The sequence below is a fragment of the Pseudorca crassidens genome, chromosome 15, assembly GCF_039906515.1.
Source record: "Pseudorca crassidens isolate mPseCra1 chromosome 15, mPseCra1.hap1, whole genome shotgun sequence".
NCBI classification, from domain to species: domain Eukaryota; kingdom Metazoa; phylum Chordata; class Mammalia; order Artiodactyla; family Delphinidae; genus Pseudorca; species Pseudorca crassidens.
In genome coordinates, this window is record NC_090310.1 from 83,722,034 (window position 1) to 83,734,827 (window position 12,794).

At 52.9% G+C, this 12,794-nt stretch overlaps 1 protein-coding gene across 1 annotated transcript in view; it reads left to right on the forward strand.

Moving 5' to 3' along the window:
- The window catches only part of RBM38 (RNA binding motif protein 38), a 34,355-nt gene extending 23,040 nt beyond the window's left edge, over positions 1–11,315 (forward strand). Inside the window, exon 4 of the mRNA XM_067708583.1 lies at positions 11,005–11,315. Coding sequence (XP_067564684.1) covers positions 11,005–11,029 — 25 coding nt within the window. The 3' untranslated portion in view covers positions 11,030–11,315. The remainder of the gene's footprint in view (positions 1–11,004) is intronic.
- Positions 11,316–12,794: the final 1,479 nt, after the last annotated feature.

Here is a 12,794-nt window from a genome sequence, read left to right on the forward strand (position 1 = left end):
GGGATGGAGAGAGAGAAGGAAGGAAGGACTGATGGATGGAGGGCTGGGTGGAGGGGTAGAGAGATGGAGAGACATGGATGAAGGGATGGATGGATGGAGTGACGGATGAAGGGTGGATGGAAGGATGAATGGTAGGTTAGATAGACTGCTACCCCCCATCCCCACTCCAGCAAAGTCAGCACAAGGGTCCAGTGCAAGGGTTTGGAATCAGACAGGCTTGAGTTTGAATTTGAGTTTCTTTCCTTACAAGCTGTGTGACCCTGGGTGAGTCACTCACCCTCTCTGATCCTCAGTTTTCTCATCAGTGCCTCCTAGGACACCAGTGGGAAAAGCAGTGAGGGCCAGGTTTGAGGGAGGAGCTCGAGGAGTGCCAGCCCTTTGTTACAGTCAGTGCTTCTGTCCTGCTCGGTCCTGAGAAAACGGGTCAGTTCCTGGGGAGATTTGGCATTTCCCCCTCCAGTTCTGAGGATCTTGGGATCTCGCTGGATTGCTGCCAATGCTGATAGCACCCTTCGCTCACTGGCTCTAACCTCAGCTGGACGGATATAACCCACCCAATACACAAACAGTCTGCTGTGAACAGGGGGAGGGTCCTTGCAGCACCCCCCCCCCCCGACCCTGACCCCAGTCCTGGCTGCACCGCAGAACCTGCCTCCACAGGGCTTCCCAAAACAATACTGCATGGGCCCCACCGGGACCAGCTGAAGCCCAGTCTCTGGGAGGAGGGCCTGGGCATGGGTATTTTTTAAAGAGCATCTAGATGGTTCTAAAGTGGAGCTTGGCCTAAGAACCACTGTGTTTAGTACCTTTCAATTTTTTATATGTTTCCCCCTGTCCGTTTTTCCTTTGTTTTTGTCTCTCGTTTCTTCAGAGGTCAAAAAGGACTCTGCCTTCCGTAGCTGGAGAAAGAATTCAAATTTGTTTCCTTTTTAGGGTTTTGATAGTTCACTTTAAAAAATATTTTTTTGTGAATCCCCTTGGAGTACAGCTGGTTAGAGCGAGAGAGACGGGAGCCCATCTCTTTCCTTCATGTGGCTCTAAGACCCTCCATGAGTATAGCGTGGGCTTTTATTATAACTTAGACTGGTTTGAAAGGACAACGCTAAATGCAGTCAAAGCCAAAAAGTGAGATGCCAGTTCACAGCCCCTAGGATGGCTAGGAGGAAAGGCCAGGAAAGAGCCCATGTTGGCGGGGTGGGAGGGGTTGGAACTCTCACCCTTGGCGAGTTGTGAACGGGAATGAGTTGTGTTGGCGGGAATGTGAACGGAGGACAGGCTGGCAGTTTTCAAATGATTCAATGTGGAGTTACCATATGACCCAGACATTGCCCGCCTGGGTATATACCAAGACAAATAAAGACATACGCCCACGCAAAACCTTGTCCATGGATGTTCTAGCAGCCCTATTCACAGTAGCCCCAAAGTGGAAACCACCTCAGTGTCCACCATTGAAAAATGGATAAACAAAGTATGGTATCCCATCCAAAGAATATTACTTGGTCATAAAGGGAACCGATGAAAAGGGAATGAAATTCTTTTTTTTTTAATTAATTTTTATTGGAGAATGTTTGATTTACAATGTTGTGTTAGTTTCAGGTGTACAGCGAAGTGAATCAGTTATACGTATACATATATCTATTCTTTTTTTTAGATTCTATTCCCATATAGGTCATTACACGGTACTGAGTAGAGCTCCCTATGCTATCCAGTGAGTTCTTATTACCTATTTTATATCTAGTAGGGTGTACATGTCAATCCCATCTCCCAGTTTATTCCTCCCCCGCTTTCCCCCTTGGTAACCACAAGTTTGTTTTCTACATATGAAATTCGGATACATGCTACAACTCAGGTGAACCTTGAAAACAGGATGACAACTGGCAGAAGACAGTCACAGAAGACCGCATCTTGTATGACTCCATTCATATGAAATGTCTAGGATGGGCAAATCCATAGAGATAGAAAGTACGTCCGTGCTTGCAGGGGCTGGGGGGCGGGGGTGGCCTGTCCCATGCCAGGCACACCTCACCAGGCAGGTCTTAGGAAACCAGCAAGGCAGTGGCTCTGAAACAATGAGAAAAGACAATGAAAGCATATTCCAAAAGAGCAATGGACGTCACCGCGGGAAAAGGCAGAACTCTGGGCCCTCCCCACACTTCTTTATCGTTGAATATCACTTCTATTTTGAATGATGCATGCGATGGGCACCCAGTCCTTCCTGATGTTGGTACCCAGGGCATCGGCTTGGCTGGAGCCGTGGGGCAGAGGCTGCGACCAGGGCCAGGCCCAGCCCAAGTAGGGAGTCGTCCCTGTGCTGGGCTGTGTCTCTAGGACACAAGGGGAGGGAGGTTCTGGGCTTAACCAGTCTGGGGAGGAGACCCAGACCTCTCTGAGGCCTGCACCCCCACCCGCCTGGCCCTGGTCTGAGGGTGGGCGCGGGGGCATCAGGCGTCACCGGGGGCAGGGGCTCTGGTGAGGGGCATTCATGGATCCAGGGCGGGCTGAGGGGCGCCGTCTGGCAAACGGATTTTCCTTCTACTCTGTGCGTGTCTTTGAATGTGGCGCCACATTCACGCATTGCTTCTGTGACTATAAAAACAAGAAGAGCGAAAAGAAGCGCAATCTCAGAGTAAAACGCTGGATGGCTACAGAGTTCAGTAACGTACGAAGGAATATTCCCTCCAATCCCACAGAACACTTGTGTCTGTTTCTCCAGATTTCTCTGTAGCAAGGCAGTGACAGTCATAAATATTTTGAAACGAGACCTCCCTGTTTTTCAATGTGCTCGTCCACTGACCTTGGTAGCTCACAGCCCCCTTGTCGCTTCTGCATTCCGTGAACTCCGCTGACTTGCACTAGCGCCTACCGTGCACAGACTCTCTTCTAGGCCCTGCGGAGACAGCAGGGAATAACGCAGACAAATCCCCACCCTCACAGGGCTCTCAGTTTACTGGGAGAAGCGGGCACTAGACAAGGAAACAGGTAACTAAGATCGTTACGGAATCAGCAGGAGCTGGGGATCACAGGACCTTTGCACGAGCTGTTCCTGCTGCCTGTGCCCTTCCCGCAGATGTTCACGCAGTGCCCATCCTTGGCCGACTCCTTGCCATCTTCCCACTCTGCACTCTGCTTGCCTGCCTCCTCTGGAGAACTTATCAGGGTTGGTACTTCTCAGTGCATTTTATTTGCTCATTTAATATCTGTCTCCCATCCTGGACTGTAAGCTGGGAGGGGCAGGAGCAGGCCAGAGACATCCATGCTGGTACGCAGCCTCTGCGCCCAACGCCGGGCACGTAGAAGGGGGCTTCTAATACGTGCTGGCCATGTGAATGCTAAATAAATTAAATGATCTTCTGAGTTGAGGAGAGGCCATCTGAGGCAGTGGGGAGTGCATCTTCAGGAGAGGATGCATGGGGGCGTGGGTACCCTGCCTGTGGGCTCTGGACCCAGCCAGGACCTGACCTGGGAAGGGCCAGCAGAGTCCAGGCCCGGGGAAAGGAGGGATCGCCTGGTCTGGGTGTGAAGGATTAGCAGAAGTGAGCAGCCGTACACCTCCCTCCCCACCCAAGTCTTCTGGGAAGGATCAGGGATGCCCGCGGGAGTGTGGGAGGTGGACGCCTCCCGTGGGCTCCTCTGGGGATAGGCTCGGTCTCTTCGGAGGGCTGCATGATTCAGTTTTGACCATATTTGCCTCAGAGCCAAGTGGCCACCCCGCGGGGCCATGGTATAAATATCGGTTTGTTTACTCTGTGTCCCAGTTGAGCATGGTTCTGAGGAACGCAAGGCTTCCCTGTTGTTTAGCCTGTGAGTTTGGAAACCGGGCCCTGGGGGTGGGAGTTGTCCAGAGGTTCTGAGTCACATTCGCTGGGGCGGCTTGGGGTTCCTCGGCCCAGGCCACCCTGCGTGGTGCTCATCTCCAGAAAGTAAAACAGGCAAATTCTCTGTGCGAGCTCAAGCCCCCTTGTGTGGCGGCTTCTGTGGCGCTCTGCCCTCTAACTGTGCCCGAGTGTCCCCCTGGGAACCAGCCGTTCCCTACATCTGTCCCCGAGGCTCAGGTGGCTCCACCCCTGACCCCGTTGAGATGGGCATGTGACCCAGACCTGGCCAGAAAGAATGTCGCATGCCACTGGCCTCAGTGACTGACTCGGGGGTAGGCACATGGTCCAGCTACAGGCAATGAGAGTCAGCGAGACTTATGATGGGACAGCTGGGAGAGGCAGGCCCCCTTGCCTGTGGATTTAACCTGGGGGATGGGAGCCTGGAGCTGCCAGGGTGACCCATGGAGCCTGAGCATGAACCAGCTTAGGAGGCAGCAGAGAAATTAAATCCCGAGGACAGTGTTTAAACTGCTGGATCCAGCCATTCCTGAAGTCAGGCTGAGAGAGCCTGTCAATTCTCTTTTTTCATTAAACCAGTGTATTCGTTTTCTATCAAATCGTCACAAACTTAGTGGCTTAAGGCAACACATAATAGATGATTATGTCCTACTTTTGTGGGTCAGAACTCCAGATACAGCATGACCCAGCTTGGCCTTCAGCTTGGGGTGGCAGAAGTCAGGGTGCCTGCAGAGCTGTGATCCTTACTGGGGGCTCTGGGGAAGAATCCTCTTCCAGCCTCATTCAGTTTGCTGGCTGAATTCAGTTCCTTGTGGCTGTGGGACTGTGGTCCTCATTTCCTGCTAGCTGACAGCAGGGGTAGGTCTTTTCTTCTAGAGGCTGCCCACATCCTTCTCGTGTTTTCCCCATGGCTCCCTTCAGCCACGGTGGGTCAAGTCCCTCCTAGTGTTCAAATCTCTCCAACTTCCTCTTCTGCTGCTCCTCTCTGCCTCCTGCTAGAGAAAGTTCTCTGCTTTTAATGACTTATGTGATTAGATTGACCCCACCTGGATAACCCAGGATATGCTCCCTCTTTTTTTTTTTTTTTTACGTTTGGCTGCATTGGGTCTTCGTTGCCGGGCGTAGGTTTTTCTCTAGTTGCGGTGAGCGGGGGTTACTCTTCTTTGCGGTGCGCGGGCTTCTCATTGTGGTGGCTTCCCTTGTTGCAGAGCACAGGCTCTAGGCGCACAGGCTCAGTAGTTGTGGCGCACGGGCTTAGTTGCTCCGCGGCATGTGGGATCTTCCCAGACCAGGGCTCGAACCTGTGTCGCCTGCATTGGCAGGTGGATTCCTAACCACTGTGCCACCAGGGAAGCCCTACTCTCCCTCTTTTAAGATCTGTAACCTTAATCACACCTGCAAAGTCCCTTTTGCCATGTAACAATATATTCAAACTTCATATAGTCACAATTTCCCGGGATTAGGACACAAATGTCTTGGAGGGAGGGGCGTTATCCCACCCACCACAGCAGCCTGACTTGGGCTTTCTGTCATTTGCAAAGAAAAGAATCCTGAATGATTCACCCTCCTTCTGGAGAACGGTTAGCTGGACATGACTGGATTATGCAGCTGAATTTCTGACTTCAGGAATGGCTGGATCCAGCAGCTCAAGCACTGTATAAGGATCCAAGTTCTCTTTATTTCTCAGCCTATGTTGGTTTCATGCTCAGAGTCCATGGCCCCTGGCTCCCAACCTCTGGGTTATTCCATTGGAAAGAAAATGTGTCTCCTTCCCGCTGGTCCCTAACCTTAGCCAAGCCCGTCACAAAATCAACCTCCTTTATCTTGAAGGGCAGTCTAAGTTTCTGCTCTAAAATCCCCCACGTCGGTTAGATTCTGGCTCTCCCTTTGACTAGCCTCAGAACCACTGAATGTTTTCCCCCAAGTGACAGCACATTGTGCCCCAAAGATTCTTATTTTGTTCCTTCTACAAATGTCCAAGCTTATTCTCTCTGCTAGGCACTGGAGGTGCAACAGTAAAAAAAAAAAAAAAAGTGGGTGTGGCTACTGCCCTGACAAGGGCATAAGCAAAAAAAAAAAAAAAAAAAAAAAAAATCACTGCCTTACAAATTTGTGAAGGAAACAAGCAGGTGAGGTAATGGAGAAGAACCGGGAGAGTCCAGGTGAGAGGCGGGTCCAGCAAAAGTCACTGGAGGGCTTCCCTGTTGGCACAGTGGTTAAGAATCTGCCTGCCACTGCAAGGGACATGGGTTCGAGCCCTGGCCCGGGAAGATCCCACATGCTGCAGAGCAACTAAGCCCGTGCGCCACACCTACTGAGCCTGAGCTCTAGAGCCTGCAAGCCACAACTACTGAGCCCATGTGCCACAACTACTGAAGCCTGCACGCCTAGAGCCCGTGCTCTGCAACAAGAAAAGCCACCACAATGAGAAGCCCGCGCACTGCAACGAAGACCCAACACAGCCAAAAATAAATAAATAAATACATTTATAAAAAAAAAAAGTCACTGGAGAGAAGTCATGGAAGGGGGCAAGACGGCAGAGCGTTCCAGAGACGGTCACAGCCTGTGCAAACGTCCTGAGGTCGGGTGCGCTGGGCCAGGTTGAGGAACTGCGGGGAGGCCAGGAGGGCAAGAGTGTGGTCGGGGGAAGGCGGTTGAGGCTGGCAGAGTGTAGCGGGAACTGGGTGGGGATGAAATGCATTAACCTACCCCCAAGTCCTATAAAACAGAAACTGGCTTGGCTTTGGACTAGCAGCTTCCGGGGGGGGTGGGAGCACCCCGTGACATCTTCCTCCCCTCCCCGGGGCACCCCTCCCCTCCCCCAGCACCTCCGCTTGTGCATTGACGGAGCCAGAGACCATCGCCAGCACAGACTTCCGCCCCTGCTTCCGCCGGCCTCTCAGAATAGCGTTTGGCACCTCACTGAGGTTTCCACCTGCCGCCCTGGCCCTGCAGGCTGTCTCCACCCGCCCTTCCTCTAAGAGGAGGGGAAGCACTATTGTTCCTCGGGTGGTTGACTTAGTGAGAAAGGGGAACAGACAGGTCCAGCCCCAGGGGGTGTGCCCAGCATCCCCACCCCCTTTGCCCCCTGCCTGGTAGTTTCTCCCACCTCCAGATGCCAGTAGTCACGTTCCTGCTCCTAAGAGCGGTGGCATTTTTATTCAGGATAATTGCACAGCTTCCATTCACCAGTGTATCGACTGGGAATTGTGGGGCGAGGGGGGCGGTTTGTGGGATGGGAAAGTCCCTCCCATCCCCCACCCGGTTCTCTTCCCTCCAGGCATCCAGGGCCTCCAGTTTCAACACATTGTATTTTATGCTTCTGTGTGTCTGTTTCCAAGTCAGCACGCGCCATCCGCTCTGTGAGGCGCTTGTTCCTTTCCCCTAAATACATCTTGAAGATTCCCCGCTGAGCCCACACTGAGCTTGCTATCGCCTGGTTGTCGCCTGCCTAGTATTCCACGTGTGAGTGGGCGTGCTCTACTGCCCGCCCCCTGGGATGGAGGTGGAAGTCGCTTCCAGCCTTTTGCTCATTCAGGCAGAGGGAGAACGAATCGCCTTGAGCAGAGTTGCTGGTGCACCTGCCGTTGTCCGGTGCGTGCACACCTGCTGTGTGCCGGGATTTCACCTGCAGGCTCCTTCTCAGCCCTCACACGGCACTGCCGGGAGGTCACACCAGAGGAGGTAACTATTCAGGGCCACGCTTTTAAAGTTCATGTCCCAAACTCAGTGGCCTGGCTAGAACTTGACCCCTGAAATGGGGTCACTGTTCTTTCTGGGGCATCTGAAGAGGGATCACATATGCCCCAAACCAAGCTTGGAGATCATCGTGGGGTCTTCCTGTTTTTCTTTTCCTGCTTTGTCCTCACCATGCCTGCTGCCCCCTCGTCCCTGGAAAAGGCTGCCCGGTGCCAGGCCCGGGTCCCTGCCTTGCAGGTGCCTGCAGAGCTCCGCCCTGTGAGCCGACCTAGTGCCCTGGGGTGGGGGCTTCATTACAACTCCACCAGCACCAACCCCTTCCTTCCAAAGAAATAAATACATTCTGTCTCCTTATTGTACTTATTGAACAACTACCAGATACAAAGTCCTAGTGAGGAAGACAAAAAATTCGTAAGTCATCATTGGAATAATTATTTAATTTCAGTCTGATAAATACTACAGTGAAGTGCCAAGCCCTCCCAGGTGTTCCTCTGCCTCAGGGCCTTTGCACATGCTCTTCCCTTTGCCTGGACCACTCATCTTCCAGGTATCCACACGGCTCACTTCTTACCTTGTTGCATTCAAACTCATAGCCCCCTACTCACCGTGCTCCCTCTCTCTTGCCTGTTCATTTTTCTCTGTAGCTCTTATCACGCCTCAAACCTACGTTTACTTTATGTATCACTTATTATTGCTTATTCATCTGTCTATTACCTGTACCCCTGGTGGACTGTCAGTCCATAACGGCAGACATTCTTGTTTGCCTTGTTCACTGCTCTATCCGAGGTGCCTAGAAAAGTGCCTGATACACAGTAGCTTCTCAGTAAATATTTGTTGAATGAATGAATGACCTAACAGGGGATGTGACCTACTTAACTCTTCGGGGACCAGGAAGGACGGTGTCAGGGGATGTTTTCCTACCACTGGGGACAGACCCAGGTTTCATGGGGCCTGAAGTTTATACAATTTGGGGCACTGTCTTTAAGAAAAAGAGTATATAGTTACATGTACAGAGTAAGGGCCAGAGATTGAAAAAAAGACTGGCATTGACGAAGGGAAAGACATTCCAGGCAGAGGGAGCAGCCTGTGAAAAAGCCAAGTGTGGCCAAGAGCCAGGGAAGGAGGGAAGGTGTGTGTGGCCACAGCATTGCCAGGGACCCCTGAGGGGCTGGAGATCCAGTGGGGGCCAGCTTGGAAGTGACAGGGTGTGACATGCGGGGCCCTGGTTTCTGCAGGATCCCGGGAGAAAGCCCGAAGAGGACCTCCGGGTCCTGCAGGACGGAGCCCTGCCAGCCGAAGGCATTCCCACTCACTCTACCGGCCAAGCAGGGGGTGGCCCAGCCCTTATACCCCATTCCACCCCAATCAGCCTCCAGGAATGCATTTCCTGGCCTTGGGGTCCCTGCTCACCCCTACCCCACCCAGAGAGGTCCCCCGAGGCTGTCTGGGGAGGCTCCACTCTGCCTCCCCCCCAACCCCCCGCCCCCCCCCCCACGCCCGGCTCTGCTCAGAATAAAAGCTTGGGGCCCTGGCTGGGGACCCTGTGCTCTGACCCGAAGCCTCTGCCAGCCATTTGCATCACAAATGAGGCTGGGTCAGGCTATTGGGCCCTGGCCAGCCTGCCTGGTGCTGCCCTCGGTGACTTAAGGACACAAGCCACCATCCAGCTACTGCACATTCTGCTCCCTCCCCCTGCTGCCTAGACTGCACCCCTGGGGGAGGATGCCCGGTCCCCGGTCCCCAGCAGGCCTGGGATCCTCCTGACCAGCCAGCCCTCCCACCAGCTGGGAAGAACAATTATGGCTGACAAACTGAGCTCGTGTCCTGTCTCTGAATGTCGGAGGTGGGGCGGGGAGGGTAGGGGGGCTCAGCATGTGACATTCTGGCCTGTAGCTCTCACAGCAGCCCACTCTACAGAGGAGGAGACTGAGGCTCAGAGAGGGTGAGCAACTTGCCCAAGGCTGCTCAGCTAATAGCCGGCAGAGCTGGGACTTGAATCCATGCCATTCTGCTCTAGAAGCTGTGCTGTGAACAGGGGCCATCCCCTTGAGGGTCATCTGTGTTTGTCCACCATATGCAGTGGGCCCTCATAGCTGCTGGATGAATAAATGGTCATCTGAGCTTTAGCCTTTCTCCCCAGCATGGTCGGGGTGAGTAGGTGGGCTGCTTCTCTTTCTAGACTCTGAGCCCGTGAGGTCAGGGCGCTGCCCATGCCTGTTTGTGGTCCTGGTATACAGCAGGCACTTAATCAGTGTTTCTGGAATAAATAATGGAATAAATCAACACACAGACTCTTTCTGAGCCTGGGTTGTGCTTTTCTGCTGCAGGTTCCTTTCAAGGAAGAGGTGGGTTGTACCCAGCTCAGGGTCCCCAGGGCTGAGTGTGCGGCTTGGTTCTGGAAAGTTCTCAGAGGTTCAGCCATGACTTATCCTCCACAAGCCTCGCCCCGGGCTGGCTGGGGCTCCTGCCCCAGATCCTGGGGGCCTGACCTGGGGAGGAATTCAGGGCTCCCTCTAAGCGAGCCTGGGCACAGGGAGGCCCCTGTCTCTGTCCCCTGCCTCTCCCTAGCTCGGCCCTGGCGTTCTGTCCTGCCCCAGGGCCTTTGCTCCTGCTGCCCTCCTGCCTGGCCCTCTCCCAGCAGCTCTTCCAGGGCTGGCTGCTTCGTCACCTCCTCAGAGAGGTCCCTGTCTAGCTGCAGCCCTTAGATATTTGCTATCCTCACCCCGTCTGTCTCCAGAGCTCTGTGGATGCCTTATCATTCCTCTGGGGTTTTGCCGGTGTCTCCTTTAGAATGAAAGAGGGAGAAAGATGCACACACTACATAGAGCAAAACAGAACGAGAAGGGAGAAGATAGAGGGAGAGAGTCAGATGGAGAGAGAGACAGGGAGAGACTGATGGAGAGAAGGGAGAAGATAGAGGGAGAGAGTCAGATGGAGAGAGAGACAGGGAGAGACTGATGGAGAGAAGGGAGAAGATAGAGGGAGAGAGTCAGATGGAGAGAGAGACAGGGAGAAGCTGATGGAGAGAAGGGAGAAAATAGAGGAGAGAGTCAGATGGAGAGAGAGACAGGGAGAGACTGATGTAGAGAAGGGAGAAAATAGAGGGAGAGAGTCAGATGGAGAGACAGACAGGGAGAGACTGATGGAGAGAAACACAGAAATAGAAACGAATGTGAGAGAGAGACAGAGCAACTCAGAGGCAGAGACACAAAGAGAAACCGAAAGGAAACAGGACCAGCGTCCTGGAGAGAAATGGAGCCGGGGCAAGAGGGAGGGGACAAGAGAAAGTACTGTGCGGTGGACAAAAAGGGATATGGGGGCCCTGGGCTTCCTTCTGGGGTGATGGGAAGGTTCTGGAATTAGATCGTGGTGACGGTTGCACAACTCTATGTATATGAAAAGCCACATAATTGTACGCTTTACAAGGTTGCATTTTATGGAACATGAATTTTGTCTCATTTGAAAACATGAGAGGACATCAGAGAAACCCAAATTGAAGTACGATCTACAAAACACCTGATGCTCTGCAAATCCAGCAAGATCAGGAAGGACAAGGAAAGAGCGAGGACCATCCCTGGGCCTGCAGGAGACGAGATGACTAAATTCAATGCAGGACACGGGACAGAGAAAGGACACTGGGGGAAAATGCGAATCACGTCCGCGGTTTAGTTAATGGTGCTGCATCAAAGTGAATTTCTTGGTTTGGATCATTGTACTATTATGTAAGAGATTAATATTAGGGGAAGCAAGGTGAAGGGGACGTGGGGACTATCTTTGCACCTTTTCTCTAAGTCTAAAATTATTTCAAAATTAAAAAGTTAAAGCAAACAAAGGAGACAGAAATGACCAGAGAGCAGCCCTGGGACAGAGGAACTGCCTGTGCTCCTGACCCCGAGGAGACCCCAGTCAAGGCCCCTTCGGGATAAAGCCCTGGGCTGCGGGGGGCGGGGGGCCTGGTGTCTAGTCCTCTGCCCATTACTGACAAAGAGGCTGCTGATGCCCCAGAGCAGGCTCTAGTTCCAGCTGAGGTACTTCCATGCCCAAGGCTGCAGACCCTGAGGCTCACCAGCAGAGGCTGCTGACAATTTGTGACTCTCCTGTTGTTCATTTAATGGTTTCAGCAGCGTTTGGGGCAGCCCCGGGCGCTCCCCTGCACCCATGACCATGCCTATTGATGTCCCTCTGTTCCACCTTCCCTCCGCCCCTGCTACCCCAACACACAGCCCTTGGTGCCTGCCAGCTGACTCCCGCAAGGCTCCTGGCATCCTGGGAAAAAACGCCCCAGATCCTGCTTTCCTGCGAAAATAGCCAAGTGGCAGCCCCATGCTGGGGTTGGGGATCACTTCATGTGGGTCCCCACACAGGACAGGCCGGCCCCCCGTGTTGACCTCTGGGTTCCTGGAAGGAAAATGCTCATTTTTATTTCCCTAGAACCCATTCCTGGACCAGGCATGTAGCAGGTGCTCAACACTTGTGTGTCTCCCAGACACCTTACTCCCAGGACCTCAGCCAAAGGCAGCTCTTTCCTCACCCAATGCTTTCAAGCTTTTTAAAGTGGTGAAATCTACCTTTTAAAAATGAAAATATTCAGAGAATAATAAGCCCCTACTACCACTACCCAGAATTAAACATGACACAATGAGACATGAAGATTTTGTCACATTTGTCTCTAATCCTTTTTCTTTTAAAGAAATAAAATGTTACAGATACAGCTCAGCTTTGCTGTAACTCCCATCACCCTCCCCCCACAGCCAACCTCAGTGGGAGCGAGAGCTGCAGCCTCATGCCCAGGTTTCTACCTACATGTTTATGGTGATGGTCAATTTTCCGTATTGCTCTGTGTGCACCGTTTAAGCAGCTTGCTCGTGAACAGTCTCCTACAGCGTGCAGAGCTCTGATTTTGTGTGTTCCAATCAAATACACGTTGAGGTGCCCTCCTTTTAAGGAGCCGTTCCCCACCCCCTCCCCGACCCCTGCATCTGCCCCAGCTCATGCATCTGCAGCCCTGGCAGCCACACAGGGCTCAGAAGGGCCCCACGCCAGGCTTAATGCTCTGCTGTCTCCGTCTTGAAATTCTTAGTAACTTTTGCACGAGGGGCCCGCATTTTCATTTTGACTGGAGCCCACTAACCGTGTTGATGTTCTGACAACGTGGAACACCTAACCGAGCCCCCGTCCTGTGCCACGCCCTGGCTGGCCGGCAGCACAGACCACCTCAGCACATCCTCCAAAGGCTCTGTGAAGGGCGCGGTTCCCGTCAAC